The following is a 22490-nucleotide window of genomic DNA, read 5'->3' as shown; positions in this document are numbered from 1 at the left end:
AAATAAAGACGCCAAGAGGCTGGATCTTTTTGGGAGGAAAGTCTATTCAGTGGCCATCTTTCTGTTTAGGTGGCGAACCACCAGGCTTTATTGGGGAGGTATAACTTTAATCTGTGGGACTCCCTCCAGAAATTCAAAGATGCTCTGCCCCAAGACTTGGCCCAAGAGTTCACTGCCTTCGTAGAGGAGGGTACAGCAGTGGCCAGGAGCTCCCTCCAGATGGCCAGGGATGCGGCCAATTTAGCAGCCAGGGTGGTCGCCTCGGCTGTGGTTATAAGGCACGGTTCCTGACTTCAAACCATGAGCCTGTCCCAGGAGATGCCATCCTCCATCTAAGACCTCCCGTTTGATGGGAGCAGACTCTTCTCTGAGCAGACAGATGCGAGACTGCATGGGCTCAAGGACACTAAAGCCACCTGCCATTCACTGGGCCTGCATACGCCGCAAACGGCCAGGAAGCAGTGGAGGCTGCCCCCACCTCATAGGCCTTGCCCTCCTCAGCAGGGCTCCGCTCGGAGAAGGGACAGAGACACAGGTTTTAGTCATCGCTGTCCCTCTACCTCCCGTTCACCACTCAGTCTGGCCTGGTGAAATACCACGGGGGCCAGAAGCACTCAATTTGAGGGCGCACTCAGGAGTGATGCCCTAGTCAGTTTCCTGGATCCACCTTACTCTTTCCTCAACCACCTATACCACTACCATTCAGCCTGGTCACGAATGACATCGGATCGCTGGGTGCTTGGCATTGTATCTCTGGGCTGTATCCTGCAGTTCTCTACCACCCCTCTGTCCCACCCCCCTTCCTCATCCCTCTTCAGGGACCCTTCTCACAAACAACTCCTCGCTCAGGAAGTGGAAAGCCTCCTACAGCTGGGAGAGGTGGAAGAGGTCCTTCGAGAAATGAGGGGGAAAGGGTTCTACTCCCGTTATTTCCTAATTCCAAAAGCGAAAGGGAGCCTAAGACCCATCCTGGGTCTGCGACGCCTCAACAAATATCTCAAAAAGTTAGTTTCGCATGGTCTCACAAGCCTCCATCATTCTTGTTAGAGGGCTTTCCCTTCACCCTCTCCCCTGGTTCTTGTCACACAGACAGAAAGCAGAAGACCAGAAGTCCGAAGTGTAGACAATGTGATGTTTATTGGAGTTAGTTTCCAGCAAATGTGTTCCATAACTCTGACCCTGCAGAGCCTTGTTTCCCCGTGTACCCCCCTGCCCCTCTGGAGGCATAATTATACTTGAAATGCATGCTCAAAGTCCCACTCCTTACAACTTAGGGTCATGTTCCATTTTGGGTCTAGGGTCTTCATCCCACCCCTTTTGTACCCCATGGGAGGGGTAAGGAGTGAGGTTGTGCTCAGTCAGGGAGGGGCATTTCTTTGGTCTTTTAGTGTTTTATACCTTTCCACCAAGCCCTTTGCCCCTCCCGACTTGATTGATTGATTTTGCCTTGAGATAGGGGTTGCTTGATTTTGCTTGAGATAGGGGTTGAGGCAATCTTTGTGTGCTCTGTGTAACACTTTAACTGCTCTTATCTATTCCCATTGTACTAACAAATAAGAACATAAGAATGGCCATACTGGGTCAGACCAAAGGTCCATCCAGCCCAGTATCCTGTCTGCCGACAGTGACCAGTGCCAGGTGCCCCAGAGGGAGTGAACCTAACAGGTAATAATCTAGTGATCTCTCTCCTGCCATCCATCTCCACCCTCTGACAAACAGAGGCTAGGGACACCATTTCTTCCCCTTCCTGGCTAATAGCCATTAATGGACTTAACCTCCATGAATTTATCCAGTTCTCTTTTAAACCCTATTATAGTCCTAGCCTTCACAACCTCCTCAGGCAAGGAGTTCCACACGTTGAATGTGCGCTGAGTGAAGAAGAACTTCCTTTTATTTTTTTTATTATTATATGCCCTTGTTGCCAAGAAGGCCAATGGCATTTAGGGATGTATAAGTAGGGGCATAGCGAGCAGATCGAGGAACGTGATTGTCCCCCTCTATTCGACATTGGTGAGGCCTCATCTGGAGTACTGTGTCCAGTTTTGGGCCCCACACTACAAGAAGGATGTGGATAAATTGGAGAGAGTCCAGCGAAGGGCAACAAAAATGATTAGGGGTCTGGAACACATGACTTATGAGGAGAGGCTGAGGGAACTGGGATTGTTTAGTCTGTGGAAGAGAAGAATGAGGGGGGATTTGATAGCTGCTTTCAACTACCTGAGAGGTGGTTCCAGAGAGGATGGTTCTAGACTATTCTCAGTGGTGGAAGAGGACAGGACTAGGAGTAATGGTCTCAAGTTGCAGTGGGGGAGGTTTAGGTTGGATATTAGGAAAAACTTTTTCATTCTATGATTTGTTTTAAACCTGCTGCCCATTAATTTCATTTGGTGGCCTCTAGTTCTTATATTATGGGAACAAGTAAATAACTTTCCCTTATTCACTTTCTCCACACCACTCATGATTTTATAGACCTCTATCATAGAATCATAGAATATCAGGATTGGAAGGGACCTCAGGAGGTCATCTAGTCCAACCCCCTGCTCAAAGCAGGACCAACCCCAACTAAATCATCCCAGCCAGGCCTTTGTCAAGCCTGACCTTAAAAACCTCAAAGGAAGGAGATTCCACCACCTCCCTAGGTAACACATTCCAGTGCTTCACCACCCTCCTAGTGAAAAAGTTTTTCCTAATATCCAACCTAAACCTCCCCCACTGCAACTTGAGACCATTACTCCTCATTCTGTCATCTGCTACCACTGAGAACAGTCTAGATCCAGCCTCTTTGGAACCCCCTTTCAGGGAGTTGAAAGCAGCTACCAAATCCCCCCTCATTCTTCTCTTCCGCAGACTAAACAATCCCACTTCCCTCAGCCTCTCCTCATAAGTCATGTGCTCCAGCCCCCTAATAATTTTTGTTGTCCTCCGCTGGACGCTTTCCAATTTTTCCACATCCTTCTTGTAGTGTGGGGCCCAAAACTGGAGATGAGGCCTCACCAATGTTGAATAGAGGGGAACGATCATGTACCTTGATCTGCTGGCAGTGCCCCTTCTTATACAGCCCAAAATGCTAATGGCCTTCTTGGCAACAAGGGCACACTGTTGACTCATATCCAGCTTCTCGTCTACTGTAACCCCTAGGTCCTTTTCTGTGGAACTGCTGCTGAGCCATTCAGTCCCTAGTCTGCAGCGATGCATGGGATTCTTCTGTCCTAAGTGCAGGACTCTGCACTTGTCTTTGTTGAACCTCATCAGATTTCTTTTGGCCCAATCCTCTAATTTGTCTAGGTCCCTCTGTATCCTATCCCTACCCTCCAGCGTATCTACCTCTCCTCCCAATTTAGTGTCATCTGCAAACTTGCTGAGGGTGCAGTCCACGCCATCCTCCAGGTCATTAATGAAGATATTGAACAAAAGCGGCCCCAGGACTGACCTTTTGGGCACTCCGCTTGATACCGGCTGCCAACTAGACATGGAGCCGTTGATCACTACCCTTTGAGCCCGACAATCTAGCCAGCTTTCTATCCACCTTATAGTCCATTCATCCAGCCCATACTTCTTTAACTTTCTGGCAAGAATACTGTGGGAGACCGTGTCAAAAGCTTTGCTAAAGTCAAGGAACAACACGTCCACTGCTTTCCCCTCACCCACAGAGCCAGTTATCTCGTCATAGAAAGCAATGAGATTAGTCAGGCATGACTTGCCCTTGGTGAATCCATGCTGACTGTTCCTGATCACTTTCCTCTCACTCTAAGTGCTTCAGAATTGATTTCTTGAGGACCTGCTTCATGATTTTTCCAGGGACTGAGGTGAGGCTGACTGGCCTGTAGTTCCCTGGATCCTCCTCCTTCCTTTTGATCATATCCCCCCCTTGGTCTCCTCTTTTCTAAGCTGAAAAGTTCTAGCCTCTTTAATCTCTCCTCATATGGGACCCGTTCCAAACCCCAAATCATTTTAGTTGCTCTTTTCTGAACCTTTTCTAATGCTAGTATATCTTTTTTGAGATGAGGGGACCACATCTGTGCGCAGTATTCAAGATGTGGGCGTACCATGGATTTGTATAAGGGGAATAAGATATTCTCCATCTTATTCTCTATCCCTTTTTTAATGATTCCTAACATCCCGTTTGCTTTTTTGACTGCCGCTGCACACTGCATGGACGTCTTCAGAGAACTATCCACGAAGACTCCAAGATCTTTCTCCTGATTAGTTGTAGCTAAATTAGCCCCCATCATATTATATGTATAGTAGGGGTTATTTTTCCCAATGTGCATTACTTTACATTTATCCACATTAAATTTCATTTGCCATTTTGTTTCTCAATCACTTAGTTTTGTGAGATCTTTTTGAAGTTCTTCACAGTCTGCTTTGGTCTTAACTATCTTGAGCAGTTTAGTATCTTCTACAAACTTTGCCACCTCTCTGTTTACCCAAATCCATCTGACTAGGCAGAAGCAACATCACAGTGCCTTTGTCCTTTGTTTATACATATTGGTATAAGAGTATCAAAAAGTCAAACCCAAAATTCTATCCTAGGCTAACAAACAAACCTCTATACTAACAATTCCCTCCCTGGATCCTGGAGACTGGTACACTGCCTTGAACTTGAAGGACGAATATTTTCATATCTCCATCTTCCAAGGGCACAGACAGTTCTTCCGTTTTGTGGTGGGTTTGTGTCACTTCCAATTCATGGCGCTCCCCTTTGGACTCTCATTGGCCCCATGAGTGTTCATAAAATGCAAGGCGCTAGTGGCTGCTTATCTGAGGTGTCGAGATGTCCAGGTCTATCTGTATCTCGAAGACTCTGTATCAGTGTTGGAGGGAGTTCCCTTTGTGGCTTCTTCCCCGTCACTGACCCTGCTCTCCAATGCTTTGGACCTGGGCTGGGGAGCCCACCTGGGCGAGGATAGCATACAAGGCCGCTGGTCGCGGGACAATCGCTCCCTCCACATAAATGTCAGAGAGCTCAAAGCAGTTTGCTTGGCCTGCCAGGCTTTCCTGCCCCACCTGTTACGTGCCATCAACAGCATGAGCCTGGATACAGTTAGTACTCGGTGCCTTTGCACTCTTTGTTTTTGCCCAATGGAGCAGTCACTGTTTTGGAAAGGTGCTTGTGCAGGGTCTGAATGGACAGCATGGGCCGAGGGAGGGAGGGAGGGGAAGGGATCTTGACATGGAGAAGCTTCTAGCTCGCATCCGTCTACAATGGGGTGCGGCTGGGGTCCCCAGAACAGAAGATAATAAATTAAAACTTAAATAGTAAATTAGTAACAAAGTTACAGGAAAATTTATATGTTGATGTTCTCTCCATAGGATAAGCTGCCTCAGCCCTAGTCTGGGAATTGGGGTTGGTTGCTGCAGGGAGGGAATCAGGCTTGCCTTCCATGTCTCCTGCACAAAGGAGGTCTCCTGAGGTCTCTCCCAACCCTAATCTTCTAGGATTCTAAGGTCCCAAGTCCCGAAGGGATCCTGGCTTAAAGGGGAGATCTTTCCACTGGCCTTCTCAAGCTCATCCCCCCATGACTCTTGCGGACCATCCTTGGGGGAAGGCAGCCAGCAGGCGCCACAAGCTGCCAGGGTTCAATGGTCATGGAGTTTGCAAAATGTTGTCCAGCGCCTCAAAAAATGGACTGGTTACATGTCCCCTCGTCATCCCTCATTATTGTCATTCCTCATTTTAATGTAGGTGCTTCTGAGCTAGCTGTCTCCTTATCTAGCACTGTTCTGCATCCTGGGCATGGCCTAGCAATGTCCACAAAAATGTCTTCCAGTGCCTGGCCACAAGCTCTTCCTGCACCAGGGCTTCTCCCCAGATTGCAATGAGATCTGGGGTCTCAGCACAGGTCCATGCAGCAACTCCAGGCATTTTGTAGGGCTGCTGGAATACTTTTGAAGCTCTTGTGCTAAACTGGAATCCAGTAGTGAATGGACAAAATCTGGCAGTACCCCAGCTTATAAATGGGGTGACGGGACATCTGATCAGCTTGACTCGAGAGCAGAGGAGGGCCCACAGGGAAACAGGTCAGAAACCATCGCCCACAAAGCAGAGGGGGTCAGCTGTTCGAAGACTGTCAAAGGAGATTGCAGCACCGTTTCATGCACAGGAGTCATAGCCCAGACTGACTGGCTTTGCAGTTTAAAAGAGAACTCCAGAGCTTGTGATAAACGCCGTCAGTGCACTGTGATGGATTGCGTTGCGTGTAAACAAGCGGTTTCAAACTGGACTAAGTAAAAAGCTGCATATTAAACCACCTGTGTAAACAAGCCCCTAGTGTAGACAAGGCCTCTGATGCTTCTGCTACCTCCACGTCCCTCTGTCCAGTCTCCACAGTATCCGTAACATTTTCTTTACGGAGGTAGAAGATGGCTCTTTCAGTAGCTTCCTGGGTGTCATAAAGGCACACAGGAGGAGGTGGGGATGCTGGAGGGTTCGGGCAGCGCAGTGGTGAGGGAGTGGGGACAGAGGCGGGAATGGTGGACTCAGGCTGTGGAGACTGTTGGGTGACATGCTCAGTTAGTGGTGTGTTATGTAGGGAGTTGTTGGGATGTCAGACCTGTGCTTTGGACCTGAGGCAGCGATCCAGCCATTGAGGACTCCCAAGGCCCTTTGGGTTTCTGGGAGCTGCTGTGGGATGTTAGTGGGAATTCTAGCAGTCGGGCAATAGCCATTTGGTCAGAGTGCTAAGGCTTGCCAGCTGGAGGAGGGCTGTTTCGGACCTGTCCGGAGGGACTCTAAATTTGCTCATTCATGGGTTCATTCACCAAGTCTGGAGTTTCCTGGGGTATTTGTGCAGTGGCCCGGGAAGAGCATCCATTGTTTTTATCAGTCAGCTCCCCACGCTTGAGGACAGGACTTCGGAATGAGGGAGCAAAGTGAGGGATGAGAGGAGGTGTAATTTCCAAATGTAAACCTTGCGGGTGGCAGCAGCTGCCCCGAGCCTGGGGCACAGGGAGCCTGGGGTCATGACAGGGCACTTAAGAGTCGGTGCTGCGAGAGTTGTGAAGGAATTGGAGGGAGAGTCCATTCTACACACCTCCCTATGAGTGGTCAGTTTTCCTCCTGGTGAAAGGCTAATAGGCGGATGCCTGGAGTGGTGTCAGAGCCAGGATTCTGGACTCGATGGATGAACCATGAGTCTGACCCAGTTTGGCAATTCCCACGTTCCCTCTATGTTCCCCTCTCCTTCCCTGCCTGGGGGGTTGCAGCAGGCCTTGCACCTTCACCGTCTTTCTAGCCAAACAGGACTGGGTGAGATTCACCTTCGTTCCATTATCCTGAACCCCAATTAACAGAAACATGGCATGATGGGTGACTTGTGTCTCCGGAAACTCACTGTGCTGCTTCTCAGCACTGGCTCTCAGCACCTGGTAACCCTAGGAGCAAGAGGCCAGCACTGGAAATAAACCAGACTACGCATTTTCTCTTGGCAATCAACGTCATTATTGGTAGAAATGAATATTTTCAGAGATGTTGAGCACTGCAAAGCTGCGTTTAGCTTCTTGCGCGGTTGGTAACTGATGGGACTCTCTTTGCTTGGTTTCTTGCAGTGCCTTTTAGAGAAACTCCCAGCTACACAAAGAGGAGACGGATCACTGGCGCAGGCGGCCTCTCCTCCCCCCGCATGCTGCAGCGTTCTGCCAGCGACAACAATTTGAAAGCCGAGAGCCACCCGTCCTACTCACCAGTGCCCTCGCTCCGCAGCCTGCCCCCACAGCTGCTGGCACAGATGCAGGAAGCTGCTGTTGGGGCGGGGGTGGGGGACAGTAGCCTGGCGAGCACGGGCAGCTCCCGGAGCACTCACAGCCGCTCCCCATCTCTGCAGCGCGTGCAGGAAGAGAAGGAGGCCGACATGCACACACTCAGGAGAAGCAGCCGAGGCAAGGCCAGGTAAGAGAGGGCGTGGGGATGAGGGAGATAGGTCGCTTGGTGCTCACCCGGCAGCCCACTGTGGTTCCTTGCTGAGTTTGTGAGCTCCTGTGCTGGAGTTGTGAGAGAACTGGAAGGGGCTGCTGGGTTTGTGTGCGTGGGTTGGTGCGATCTCAGCCTCAGCGAAGCTGATATTGGACCAGGCCTGCCTCCTTCAGTGGAGTTTGCTGTGACAGGTGGTGCTGGATGTAGCTGACCTGACATGTTGGTGTTCCTGGGAAGTCCCAGCTCTTGGAGCTAGTCAGGGACCCTGCTTTGTCTCTCCATGGTTGCGGGGAGCAGGGACACTGTTTGAGTGGGAACGGGCTGATCTGCGGAGTGTGAAGATACAGTGCAGTAACCTGATCTCTGAGGCTCTGCAACTTCCTAACCAAGCACCTCGGAGATTAGGAGCTGTCCTGGCTACCAAAGGGGCATGTGCCCAGAGTTCATGCAGCAGGGGTTCGTTTCCTTTTCTCTCCTCCCACCCCCAATCTATTTCCGTGCCTCAGGAAACCTGTGAGTACATCAGATGCCATAGTTGACTTTGTTGTTGCTATGAGAATGGAGCGTATTTTGAGGACGAAGACATCGAGGTGGCATATTGCAGACAATCGAACATCCACTATAGCCGAACTGGCTTCCTGGCAGTACTCACTCACTCCTGCCTAGAAGTAGGTGCAGTTCCATTGTCCTGTAGAACCCAGCGCCATCTTTCACCCACTCCACCATGCCAGGGTTTGGTACTGTTTGATACTGCCATCTTGCTGACGGAACAGTGGAGAGCTGGGTGAGGTTGGGCAATATCCAGGCAGACAGCCACTGCTAGGGTCACATGGGAAAGCTGCCAGAATGCAGTTTCATTTAGATTTATTGAACTGAATGCATGGGAACAATATAACACACGTTCTCTCCTATTATTTCCCAGTCACACACTGGTCTTTCAGGGAATGATCCTCAGGTCTGACACCAACTCCTCATTGGCTGGTACTTCTCTTTGTAAAGGTGGTGGTGTGGATCCTGGGAACAACAAACACATGAGCATCACCTGGGCACCAGGGAAAATGACTAAGGCTGTAATTAAGGACATAAGAACAGCCATACTGGGCCACACTGATGGTCCCTCTAGACCAGTATCCTATCTCCGATGGAGGCCAGGTGCTTCAGAGGGAATGAACAGAACAGGGCAATTTCAAGGGACCCATCCCATCATAAAGTCCCAGCTTCTGGTAGTTGGAGGCTTAAGGACACCTCGAGCATGGGGTTGAATCCTGGACTATATTGGCTAATAGCCGTTTATGTACCTGCCCTCCATGAACTTATCTTGTTCATTTTTGAGCCCAGTTATACTTTTGGCCTTCACAACATCCCCTGGCAATGAGTTCCACAGCTTGACAGTGCGTTGTGTGATGAAGTTCTTCCTTTTGTAAGTTTTAAACCTGCTGCTTATTGATTTCATTGGGTGACCCTAGTTCTTGTGTTATATGAAGGGGTAAATAACACTTTCCTATTTGCTTTCTCCCCACCAGTCATGATTTTATAGACCTCTGTCATCTCCCCTCTTAGTTGTCTCATTCAGAAGCTGAACAGTCCCAGTCTTTTCAATCCATCCTTGTATGGAAGCTGTTCTGTACTCCTAATCGTATTTGTTGCTTTTCTCTGTCTGTACCTTTTCCAATTCTAATATAGCTCTTAAGATGGGGCAACGAGAACTGCACTCAGTATTCAATATGTGAGCATAGGATGGATTTATTTAGTGCCATTATAATATTTTCTGTTCTATTATTGAAGGACATAAATCCACACCATGTAGAGGTCAAGCACAGAAGTTTATTACGTATAGTGCTGACGGAGTGTCACCTTGCTTACTAGGCTCAGAGACACTGTCAATCAATTGATTATAATGGAATATATGGATTTTCCATGGGCGGGGGAAAGTGACGGGGTAGGCAGTCCCACTTCCTCGGATAGGTCTAGCAGCAAGACATGATAGCACAGTAGCCAATGGTCAAAGGTTACATAATGTCTCTGCCCATGGTCTCAAGTTACCAAATTAACATTTAACATTTAATTAGTACTTTAATAAATGTATTCGTATATACCATATACCAGGTTAATACATCAGCAATGGATTTTAACCCTTCAATTATCTATCTCTTTCCTAATGGTTCCTAACATTCCTTTTTTTGACTGCCGCTGCAAACTGAACGGAAGTTTTCAGAGAACTATCCACAATGACTCTAAGGTCTTTCTTGAGTGGTAACAGCTAATTTAGATCCCATCATTTTGTCTGTATAGTTATAATTATTTTTTCCAACATGCATTACTTTGCACTTATCAACATTGAATTTTATCTGCCATTTTGTTGCCCAGTCACTCGGTTTAGTGAGATCCCTTTATTTGGACATAATTATCTTGAGTAATTTTGTATCGCCTACAAATTTTGCTGTCTCACTGTTCATCCCCTTTTCCATATTATTTGTGAATATATTGAACAGCACATGTCCATGTACAGATACTTGGGGGACCCTGCTATTTATCTCTCTTCACTGTGAAAACTGACCATTGATTCCTACTCCTTGTTTCTTCTCTTTTAACCAGTTACTGATCCATGAGAGGACCTTCCCTCTTATCCCATGACAGCTTACTTTGCTGAATAGCTTTTGTCAAAGGCTTTCCAGAAGTCCAAGTACACTATATTGACTGGATCACCCTTGTCCAAACACTTGTTGCTACCCTCAAAGAAATCTAATAGATTGGTAGGCATGATTTCCCTTTACAAAAGATGTGTTGACTCTTGTCCAATAAATCATGTTCAACAGCGTGTCTGATAATTCTGTTCCTTACTATAGTTTTAACTAATTTGCCTGGTACTGAAGTTAGGCTTACTGGCCTGTAATTGCCAGGATCACCTCTGAAGTCTTTTTTAAAAATTGGCTTACCTTAGCTACCCTTCAGCCATCTGATACAAAGACTGATTTAAATGCTAGGTTATATACCACAATTAGCAGTTCTGCAATTTCATATTTGAGTTCCTTTAGGACTTTTGGATGAATACCTGTTGGTCCTAGTTTTGGCGGGATTCCTGGGGTGCAGCCTGGGACTGTGGGACCGCTGTGCCCTCTTAACTCTCTCCATCCTGGGCTGTCTCTCACAATGCCTTGTTAGTGACCAGCAGCAAACCCCTCCAGGTGCTGTGATCACTCAGCCAACAGCATGTGGAGCTCCATACCCAGCTAGATTGCATGAATGCTCCCAGAGCCACTCATGAATCACACAGAGAAAGGCACCTGCCAAATCCCCCCAGCTCCCAGCACTGTACCTCAGGAATATACCATCCCATGCTGCTCAAGATGAGCAGTGCAGATTTGTTAATTGGTTCCCCACTTCATCAATGGAAAATGGATATACATCAGCCTTTGCCACACACTTCATACAAACTCACTGGTAAAGATAAACAGTTAAACAAATTTATATGTGATAGGCAAAAAGTCAGAGTTGATTGCCAAAATAAAATATAAGCATGTAGTCTAAACTCTCAACCCTATTAGGTTGGGCAACATCTAGATTAAGCAGTTTTTCCCATCCCACTTGGCATTGCAGTTGTTAATATACAGATTTGTCCCTTGAACTTGGGCCAGCCTCATCTGTTGGAGTCTTCTTCTGAGTGTCTTGGTTGCTTGCAGCATGGGGGGTGGGGGAGGGGCAGGAGAAAGCCAAGCATGGGGCCCCTGTGTTCTGTTTTATACACCCAGTCCCATGTGCTTGGAGAACACAAATCCAGGCATGTCTGGGGGGCATTTCTGAGTCCCCTGGCAAGGTTGAGCAATTCCCCTGGTGTGGCCTCATGCAGGTGAGTCATGGAATTGTAGCTCCTCTGCACTGAAGATTGATGCAAATAATTCATTTAGCTTCTCTGCAGTGGCCTGGTCTTCTTTGAGTGCTCTGTTAGCACCTTGATCGTCCAGTGGTCCCATTGACTTCTTTGGCAGGCTTCTCATGTACTTAAAATATATTCTGCTTTTGGTTTTTGTGTCCTTAGCCAGTTGTTCTTCAGATTCTTTCTTGGCCTGCCTTATACTTTTACCCTTTACTAGCCAGAGTTTATGCTCCTTTTTATTTTCCTCTGTAGGATTAGATTTCCAATTTTTAAAGGGTGTCTTTTTGCCACTAATGACTCCTTTTACTCTGCTGTTTCACCGTGGTGGCATTTTTTTTTGGTTGTCCTTCTCTTTTTTTTATTTGGGCCTCTATTACGGAGTTTTTAAATCGTTTCCATGCAGCTTGTCGACATTTCACCCTTTTGACTGTTCCTTTTAATTTTTATTTAACTAGCTTCCTCATTTTTGTGTAGTTCCCCTTTTTTGAAGTTAAATGCTACTGTGGAGGGTTTTTTGACATATTCCCACCTACAAGGATGTTAAATTTAATTACATTATGGTCAATATTACTGAGCGGTTCAGCTATGTTCACTCTTGGACCAGATCCTGTGCTGTACTTAGGACTAAATCAAGAATTGCCCCTCCCCTTGTGGGTTCCAGGACCAGCTGCTCCAAGAAACAGCCATTTAAGGTGTCAAGAAACTTTATCTCTGCATCCTGTCCTGAGGTGACATGTGCCCAGTCAATATGGAGATAATAGAAATCCCCCATTATTACTGAGTTTTTTATTTTTATAGTCTCTCTAATCTTCCTGAGCATTTCACGGTCACTATCACCATCCTGGTCAGGTGGTCGGTAACATATCCCTACTTCTATATTCTTATTATTAGAGCATGGAATTACTATCCATAGAGATTCTATGGTTCAGTATGGTTCCTTTAAGATTTTTACTTCATTTGATTCTACGCTTTCTTTCACATATAGTGCCACTCCCCCACCAGCACGACCTGTTCTGTCCTTCTTATTTATTTGTACCCTGATATTACCCTGTCCCATTGATTATCATTGTTCCATCAAATTTCTGTGGTACCTATTATAGCAATATCCTCATTTAATGCCAGGAATTCTAGTTCACCCATATTCGTAGCATTTAGACTTTGAGAATTTGTATATAAGCACATGTACATTTTGTCAGTATTCAGTTGCTTGCCTTCATGTGTTATATTTAAATGGGACTCTTTTATGTTTGACTACTCCTACCCGTAGTTTACCAACTTTTTTCCTATCCTCTTTACTAGGATGTAGAGTTCCCCCTTTAATAAATTAATCTCTAAGGAATGTCTCTGCCCAACCCATGTGCTCTTCTGCATCTGTCGACTTTTCCACAGCCTTTAGTTTAAAAACTGCTCTACATCCTTTTTGCTTTTACAAGCCAGCAGTCTGGTTCCATTTTGGTTTAGGGGGAGCCCATCCTTTCTGTGTAGGCTTCTCCTTTCCCCGAAGGTTCCCAAATGCATAACAAACCTAAACCCTTCCTCCGTACATCATTTTCTGATCCACGCATTGAGACCCTGTTGCGGTCCAAATACAAGACAGCACAAAGCTTTAAGCAAGCAAGCAGGCTGGTCTGCCAACGGGCTGGTCCTGTCAACTTTCCACCCTCTCCTTTATTCTTTCTCTCCCCCCGCGCATTACATTCTCCAACAGATAAAAGGAATACACTGGCTTTGTTTAACATTCTTATTTACCAATTTCTATCTACCGCATTCCTTGCTCTCAGGCCTTGAGCCCAGTCCGAGGCTTCCCACGGTTCATGTCATCTGGGCGAGATTCCAAGGTTCATGCCCTTGAGAGGAGCCGTGTGTGCACTGCTCCTACACAACACTCCGGGTGTGCCCTGAATGTTGCCAATGCATGAACCTTGTATGAATGCTACAAGACCCTGCAGCTGTGCTTGTCTTCCTGGTCCTGTGTGTGGAACTAGAAGCATTTCAGACAATGCTACCATGGAGGTCCTGGACTTTTATCTCTTACCTAGCAGCCTACATTTGGCCTCCAGGCCCTCGCTCCTACCTTTCCCTATGTCACTGGTACCCACATGTACCACGATCACCAGCTGCTCCCCAGCTCTGCACATAAGTCTGTCTAGATGTCTTGTGAGATCTGCAACCTTTGCACCCAGTAGGCAATTCACCCGTCGGTTCTCCTGATCATCACAAATCCAACCATCAATATTTCTAAGAATCAAATCCCCCATTACTATTACCTGGCTCTTCCTAGTACCTGGGATTCCCTCCCTACGACAGGTATCCTCAGGGCAAGAGGATACCATGACATCAGCTGGAAGAAGCGTCCCAGCAATGGGATTGTTTCCCTCTGCTCCAGCTTGGTGTTCTCCTTTCCCAAGACTTTCATTCTTCTCAGCAGCACAAAGGCTGTCAGACTGGGAGTAGGACCGCACTGCTGTGTCCCAGAAAGTCTCATCTATGTACCTCTCTGTCTCCCTGTGCTCCTCAGCACACAGCCCCCCAAAACAGACCTCACTCTAATCTTCGATCAAGCAAGCACATGGCTAGCAAACAACAAACAAACGGACAGACAAACTCACCTCAAGGATCATGTAATCTTTCCTCCTTCACCTGGGGAACTCCTTCAAACGATTCCTCTGCATGGGCTGCCCCATGGATGTGTGTAATCTGACAGGGTCAGACCAGCTCTTCATCTCCGAGGAGAAGTTGTGTCTCTTCAACACACTTTCGGTTTCGTTTTTTAAATTAATAACATAGTAGAGAAGATTGACTTGGCTTTTCAAAAGGCTTCAGGAATATAAATAACTATGAGGTATTCTTTGATGTGTCAAAAACTGGCTAGGAGACAGAAAGGAAAGAGTAGGAATAAATGAGAGACAAGGTGGGTGAGGTAATAACTTTTACTGGACCAGCTTCTGTTGGTGAGAGACAAGCTTTCCAGCTTACAGAGTTTTGGGTTAGGGACCCCGAGGAAGAGCTCTATGGGGCTCGAAAGCTTGTCTCTCTCACTAACAGAAGTTGGTCCAATAAAAGATATTACGTCAACTACACTGCATGCAATGATAGAAATAAATGGTCAGTTTTCACCATGGCAAAAGGGTAACAGCAGGGGCTTTAGGGTGTCATACTCTGCCCATTGTTTATTGTGTTTATTAATTATTTGGAAATGGGGTGACCAGTTATGTAGCAAATGCTGCAAAGGACAAAGTTGTTTAGGTTCGTCAAGACCATGGAGGACTGTGAAGAACTTCAGAAAGACCTCCTGTGCCTCAAACAACCTCTTTGTCCAAGGACTCGCACACTCTTCCCCTCATGCTAGCGTTCAGGCGAGCTGCCACTCATCAGCTCCAGCTCACCCTGGGAGTAGCCTGTCTGCTCTTCTTCTTTTCTGCTCCTCCTTTCAGGCTGCTGCCCAAAGAGAGGGCAGTTCCCAGCTCCTCCCCTCTGGGCCTCTCCCCTCCAGCTCCATCCAGCTCTTCGTGGAAATCCCCTGCTCATCCCTCTGCTGGGTCTGATCACTGAGTGGAGCCACCTGAGCTGCAGCCCGTCAGATGAGCTGAGGTGGTGGCAGCTGTTCTGTCACAGGCCGAAGCCTTATGGGCAAGTCAGCATATGACACTGTCTCATCGCACGAGAACAAGGCGATATACAACGAAATAAAAAGGTGGCGAATTCCTAACTGATAAAAGGAAACACATTTTCACACAGTATGTGATTAGACTGTAGAACTCATTACAAGAGGAAATTGCTGAAGCCAGGAGCTTAGTAAGATTCAAAAAAGGATTGGACATTTATATGGGTAACAAGAATACGTGAAGTGTTATAATTAATGGAAGCATTTTCAAAATGGTCTGAAGCAACTGGTGCTGGCCACCTCTTGAGGCAGGATGCTGGATTCTATGGACCTTGCATCTGATCCAGTCTGGCCTTTCCTATGTTCCGGTGTAAAGCTAATGTACTCAGTGCTTTTTTTGCCTCTGTCTTCATGAACAAGGTCAGCTCCCAGACTACTGCACTGGACAGCACAGCATGGGGAGAAGGTGACCAGCCCTCTGTGGAGAAAGAAGTGGTTCGGGACTATTTAGAAAAGCTGGACGAGCACAAGTCCATGGGGCCGAATGCGTTGCATCCGAGAGTGCTAAAGGAGTTGGCGGCTGTGATTGCAGAGCCATTGACCATTATCTTTGAAAACTCATGACGATCGGGGGAGGTCCCGGATGGCTGGAAAAAGGCTAATGTAGTGCCCATCTTTAAAAAAGGGAAGGAGGAGGATCCAGGGAACTCCAGGCCAGTCAGCCTCACCTCAGTCCCTGGAAAAATCATGGAGCAGGTCCTCAAGGAATCAATTCTGAAGCACTTAGAGGAGAGGAAAGTGATCAGGAACAGTCAGTATGGATTCACCAAGGGCAAGTCATGCCTGACTAATTTAATTGCCTTCTATGATGAGATAACTGGCTCTGTGGATGAAGGGAAAGCAGTGGACGTGTTGTTTCTTGACTTTAGCAAAGCTTTTGACATGGTCTCTCACAGTATTCTTGCCAGCAAGTTAAAGAAGTATGGGCTGGATGAATGGACTATAAGGTAGATAGAGCGCTGTCTAGATTGTCGGGCTCAACGGGTAGTGATCAATGGCTCCATGTCTAGTTGGCAGCCGGTATCAAGTGGAGTGCCCCAAGTGTCAGTCCTGGGGCCGGTTTTGTTCAATATCTTCATAAATGATCTGGAGGATGATGTGGATTGCACCCTCCGCAAGTTTGCAGATGACACTAAATTGGGAGGAGAGGTAGATACGCTGGAGGGCAGGGATAGGATACAGAGGGACCTAGACAAATTGGAGGATTGGGCCAAAAGAAATCTGATGAGGTTCAACAAGGACAAGTGCAGAGTCCTGCACTTAGGCGGGAAGAATCCCATGCACCGCTACAGACTAGGGACCAAATGGCTTGGCAGCAGTTCTGCAGAGAAGGACCTAGGGGTGACAGTGGACGAGAAGCTGGATATGAGTCAACAGTGTGCCCTTGTTGCCAAGAAGGCCAATGGTGTTTTGAGATGTATAAGTAGGGGCATTGCCAGCAGATCGAGGGACGTAATCGTTCCCCTCTATTTGACATTCGCCTCATCTGGAGTACTGTGTCCAGTTTTGGGCCCCACACTACAAGAAGGATGTGGAAAAATTGGAAAGAGTCCAGCGGAGGGCAACAAAAATGATTAGGGGACTGGAACACATGACTTATGAGGAGAGGCTGAGGGAACTGGGGATGTTTAGTCTTCAGAAGAGAAGAATGAGGGGGGATTTGATAGCTACTTTCAACTCCCTGAAAGGGGGTTCCAAAGAGGATGGCTCTAGACTGTTCTCAGTGGTAGCAGATGACAGAACAAGGAGTAATGGTCTCAAGTTGCAATGGGGGAGATTTAGGTTGGATATTAGGAAAAACTTTTTCACTAGGAGGGTGGTGAAACACTGGAATGTGTTACCTAGGGAGGTGGTGGAATCTCCTTCCCTAGAAGTTTTTAAGGTCAGGTTTGACAGAGCTCTGGCTGGGATGATTTAGTTGGGGATTGGTCCTGCTTTGAGCAGGGGGTTGGACTAGATGACCCCCTGAGGTCCCTTCCAACCCTGATATTCTATGATTCTAAGGCACAAAGGCCTGATGAGCAGCAGGACCCAAAGGTGTAGTAAATAGAGAGAAGTTAATAGTGGGAGACACAATGGTCTCTCCTACACCAATGGATACATTACAGATCTGGAGGAGGAGGTGGGCAGTGACTTGATGAGCTTTGCTGATGACACTGCTTGACGAGTCATTGTCCTGTTTGCCTGTCCTGCTTTGTATGTGTTGGGTGCCTACAAAATGGTGGATTGGCTTTAAATTCATCCTGTTGCTGCAGGCCCTGTACTCTTTGTTCTTGTACTCAATCACCTCCGTATTGAGGGATCCTGCTGTGGTGCTTTAAGTGATTGGGCCTGTTCTGTGATGGGTCTTACTGTGAGGAACCCACTCCCCCAATGTCCATCTCAGCTCTAATACTGAAGGAATTATAAACACCTGAAAAGAACGGGATAGCCCCTCCCTCCCCTCTCTTCCTTCCTTCTTTCCAACCCCTACCTGCTTTTATAGCCTCCTTCCTCCCACAGTGTGTGGGATGTTTAAAAGTTTAGAGGGAGTGGGTTTTTCTTCTACTCTAATGATTTTGTTGCGTTTTGTTTAATGTTTTTACTGTGCTATTGTGAGGCACCCTGAACCTCTTGGGGAGGGTGAGAGGGGAAGCTGTGTTGAGGACTATGAGACTGTCTGTTGCACTGGGGTTTGAAGCACTGCAATGGCAGGTGAAACTCATATTGTACATTGGTTAAAATACTCATAGTTTTCCATAGAATAACAAGTTCTGAATTGGCAGGATCCTTTGGGGTCAGTTTGGGACTCTAGGAGGCTGCCTGCCCTCTTCATAGGTGCTGTTAGAAAAGTAAAGAAAGGGCTCAAAAATAGAGGATGTAGTATCAAGTGATGGGAGGCCTTCCTCTATGGTCTTGTGTCCTGCTAGGTCACCTCCCCTTGAGATTGAAAAAGTCAGTGGTTAGAAATGTGGGCAATATTTCCATAGGACGTGATCTTAGCAGAAACCAATAATTTAGTGTGTGGTGTTACCATAGAGTCATAGAAATGTAGGGCTGGAAGGGACCTTGAGAGGGACCAGCCCCGTGCTGATGCACGACTAAGTAAACCTAGACCATCCATGACAAGTGTTTGTCCAACCTGTTCTTAAAAACCTCCAGTGACAGGGATTCCACAACCCTCCTTGGGAGTCTGTTCCAGACCGTAACTACTCTGAGAGTTAGAAAGTTTCTCCTAATATCTAACTTAAGCCTCCCTTGCTGCCGATTAAACCTTTTACTTCTTGTCCTTCCTTCAGTGGACATGAAGAACAAATGATCATAATCCTCTTTATAACTGCTCTTAACATACTGGAAGACTGTTATCAGGTCCCCCTGCAGTCGTCTTTGTCAAGACTAAACTTACCCAGATTTTTTACCTTTCCTCATAGGTTTTCTAAATTTGTTATAATTTTTGTTACTCCCCTCTGGACTCTCTGCAATTTGAGCAGTGAAGGAAATGCCTTGCATTGTATGTCTACACAGCAGCTGGGATGGTGCTTCGCAGCATGGGGAGACAGAGGCACTAGTTCTGCTCAAGCTAGCGCACTAAAAATAGCAGGTTGGGTGGTGGTATGGGCTAGGCATCTGAATACAGTTTCACCTGACCCCTGGGGTACGTACTTGGGCAGCAAACCTGAGCTGCCACCAGTGTTCCCTCTAATTTTTCCCACCCATGTGCAGAATGAATTTTGTTATGTGCACCAATATGGAGGTGACGTGTGACACATCACCTTCATATCGGTGCACATAACAAAATTCATGTGGTGGGGGTGGGGCCGAGGGGTTTGGAGTGTGGGAGGGAGCTCATGGCTTGGGCAGAGGTTTGGGGTGCAGGGGTGTGAGGGCTCAGGTTGGGGATGCAGGATAGCTGCCCCTCTCCTGGCCCCAGCAGGTCCAGGCCGGTGCTGGATTCGAGCCAGGTGGGGATGCCCCAGCTGTGCCTGGGTGCGGGTGGTCGGCCGTGCCTGGGTCCAGGCTGGGCTGCCCTGGCTGTGCCTGGGTCCGGGTCGCACCTGCATCCATGCTGGACCTGGGGCTGGGCCAGGCTGCCCTGGCCACACTTGGGTCCGGGCCAGGCTGCGCCTCTCCTGCCGTGTCTGGGTCCGGGCCGGGCTGCGCTGCCCTGGTCGTGCCTGGGTCCGGGCTGGGTGGACTTACAAGGGCTCTGGTCTGCTCCAGCTAAAAGCGCAAGGATCTTTCAGTCTTAACCTTATGAACCTAGGATAGGCAGGTGGATACAGGGAAACTGTGTAAAGTATTTAGTATACTCTCAGTCCCCTGGACCCATAGCTCACTTACTCTGCCTGTCACTGTCCCAGGAAAATGGCCTTCCTTGTAAGGAACTTGACCTTACAAGTAAAATGGGCCTCAAAGGGAGATCTCATTAACTTCCACAAAACCATGTAGTATCAATAACTCAGTCTGGGAGGTGAGTTTAAATTTCTCAAGCCCTTGTAGCAGATTCTGTCAACTCATGCCAATTTTCGGTACTGGAGCCCTGTATGAAGGTACAGGATAAATGTTGCTGGTCCTAGTGGCAGATATATCTTGATAATTCCAATCAGGGTATAAAAGGAGTTGGGGGGTCTCTCTCTGTCTCTGTCTCTCTCTCTCTCTCTCTCTTTCTCTCTGTAGAGGGAAATGGAGGGCTGAAACCGAGAAGGTCCTGTGGTGAAATCCTGAAAGTTTAGGCTTACGTCTGTGTTTGAATTATTAGAAAAGCCAGGCTACCAGAGGGAGGTAAGTTTGAGTTGCATACAGTCTGAATATTCTTATCAGAGCAAAGTGGGGACTCCTCCTCCTTGCAGCCTTCATGGATGTGTAGACAGGAGCCTGCCAAGAAAATGCTGAGCCCTCTTCATAGTCACCAAAGGTCAGAACAGCTGCTGGTTGGTTTTCAGGTTGATTTTTAAGGTGATGGTTTTGATGGATAAAGGTTGAAATGGCCTGGGACTTACCTGTCTAAGAGACCACCTCTCTCTCTGAGCCAGAGTGCTGCAGCTGAAGTCATCAGTGGTGCCTAAGCTGGAGCTTTTGTTTGGTTCTCCATAGGTCCTAATACCGCACTCATTGCCAGAGTGCGAGCACCTTCCAGTCGTAGAGTAAGCAGCACGACTAACACCTTCTTGTGTTCTCTTCGGAGGAGGGGGGGCGGGGGTTGTGCATGCAGGGTGGTATTTTGATAGGCTTATTTAATAAGTATGGACACTGGACCTTGAACTTGACTTGATATTCTATGGGAAGCCAGTGTAGAGAGTGGAGGATGATGGGTATGAGAGGGGGACTGCTGCCAGGGTGTCCCTGTGCCTTGGGAATTTGTTCTTGCCTTGGTCCATAATTGCCTGACTTTGTTAACTTTGTGGGCACACTGCAATGCTTATCTTTTTTCCTGAGCTTGTCTTGTGTGGGAAGAATGGGGTGTGTGTGTGGTGGGGGGTGTCTGGAGAGGACTCCGCAGCCAGGAGAAGGAGAGGATACATTTTGTTACACCTTTGCTGCTGCCAGTATATTATTTTATGGACTAACTGAGGGAGTCTGCTGATTTCACAGTCTCGTGTACAGTTCTAGATAGACTGTCAGAGCTGCAGATGGGCCTATTTTCATTTAATGTAAATAAATGAATTCAAAGTTAGAGACATGAAATCTGTGAAAGAAAGGACATCCAAGCCCACTTGTGTGGGGCTTATCAACGGCTCCGCATGGGTCTCGTTTCAGCAAGCTACGGACCTATTCCACTTCATGTCAGAGTTGGACTGTGCTGCAAGACCAGTGTGAGTTACTTGGAAGTTGGTGACATTTTTAAATGGTGACATTTGATTGGGGTGAAGCAGAGAGAAAAAGGTGCAAGTTTCTTGGCCCTCTCATGAGTGAGGGTGGAAGCCCTAAGGATGTGCCGAGATGAGGTTATATTCCTGAACGTTGGCAGTAAAGGTGTTAGCTGGAGAAGCTGGACGCAATTTGACCCACAGAGACTGGGGTAGTCCTACGATAGGGTTGTGGCTGAGTTAGCTCAGCTGGCCCTGCACACTAGGACTGGGGCAGCAGGTACTGGTGGGCCAAGCAGTGGACGCTTTTCTGTTACAGACTTGAGGGAAAGAGCTTATTTGTTGGGGAAATTTTGGAAATGATTTCTAAGATGCATGTTACTTTTGTTTTGTCTTTTGGTACCATATTTGCACTAAGTAAATGCTTCCACACTGGGGAAAATGGGTTTGTAATATATTTGGGCCACCTAATCTGTCAATACTGACACATACATGAATGTGTATGGCTGTTTGTCATAAATATAAAGGGAAAATCCCTCCTGGCCAGAGGAAAATATTAAAATCCCTCCTGCCCGAGGAAAAACCCTTTCACCTGTAAAGGGTTAAGAGGCTAGGATAACCTCGCTGGCACCTGACCAAAATGACCAATGAGGAGACAAGATACTTTCAAAGCTGGAGGGGGGGAGAAACAAAGGCTCTCTGGCTGTCTGTGTGATGCTTTTGCCGGGAACAGAACAGGAATGGAGTCTTAGAACTTAGTAAGTAATCTAGCTAGATATGCATTAGATTATGATTTCTTTAAATGGCTGAGAAAATACGCTGTGCTGAATGGAATGGATATTCCTGTTTTTGTGTCTTTTTGTAACTTAAGGTTTTGCCTAGAGGGATTCTCTGTGTTTTGAATCTGATTACCCTGTAAGGTATTTACCATCCTGATTTTACAGAGGTGATTCTTTTATTTTTTTCTTCTATTAACATTCTTCTTTTAAGAATCTGATTGTTTTTTCATTGTTCTTAAGATCCAAGGGTTTGGGTCTGTGTTCACCTATGCAAATTGGTGAGGATTTTTATCAAACCTTCCCCAGGAAAGGGGGTGTAAGATTTGGGAGGATTTTGGGGGGAAAGACGTTTCCAAACGGGCTCTTTCCCAGTTATATATCTGTTAGACGTTTGGTGGTGGCAGTGATAAATTACAAGGGCAAAAGGTAAAATAGTTTGTACCTTGGGGAAGTGTTAACCTAAGCTGGTAAAAGT

The 22490-nt window shown here is 47.1% G+C and overlaps 1 protein-coding gene across 1 annotated transcript in view; it reads left to right on the top strand.

The window, feature by feature from the left end:
- SHANK3 (SH3 and multiple ankyrin repeat domains 3) overlaps positions 1 to 22490 on the top strand; it is a 667177-nt gene that overhangs the window by 265059 nt on the left and 379628 nt on the right. Inside the window, exon 10 of the mRNA XM_077807959.1 lies at positions 7549 to 7888. Coding sequence (XP_077664085.1) covers positions 7549 to 7888 — 340 coding nt within the window. The remainder of the gene's footprint in view (positions 1 to 7548; positions 7889 to 22490) is intronic.

The sequence above is a fragment of the Eretmochelys imbricata genome, chromosome 1 (genome assembly GCF_965152235.1).
Source record: "Eretmochelys imbricata isolate rEreImb1 chromosome 1, rEreImb1.hap1, whole genome shotgun sequence".
Classification (NCBI taxonomy): Eukaryota; Metazoa; Chordata; order Testudines; family Cheloniidae; genus Eretmochelys; species Eretmochelys imbricata.
Note: the sequence above shows the minus strand (reverse complement) of the source record. Positions and strands in the feature narration are given on the sequence as shown.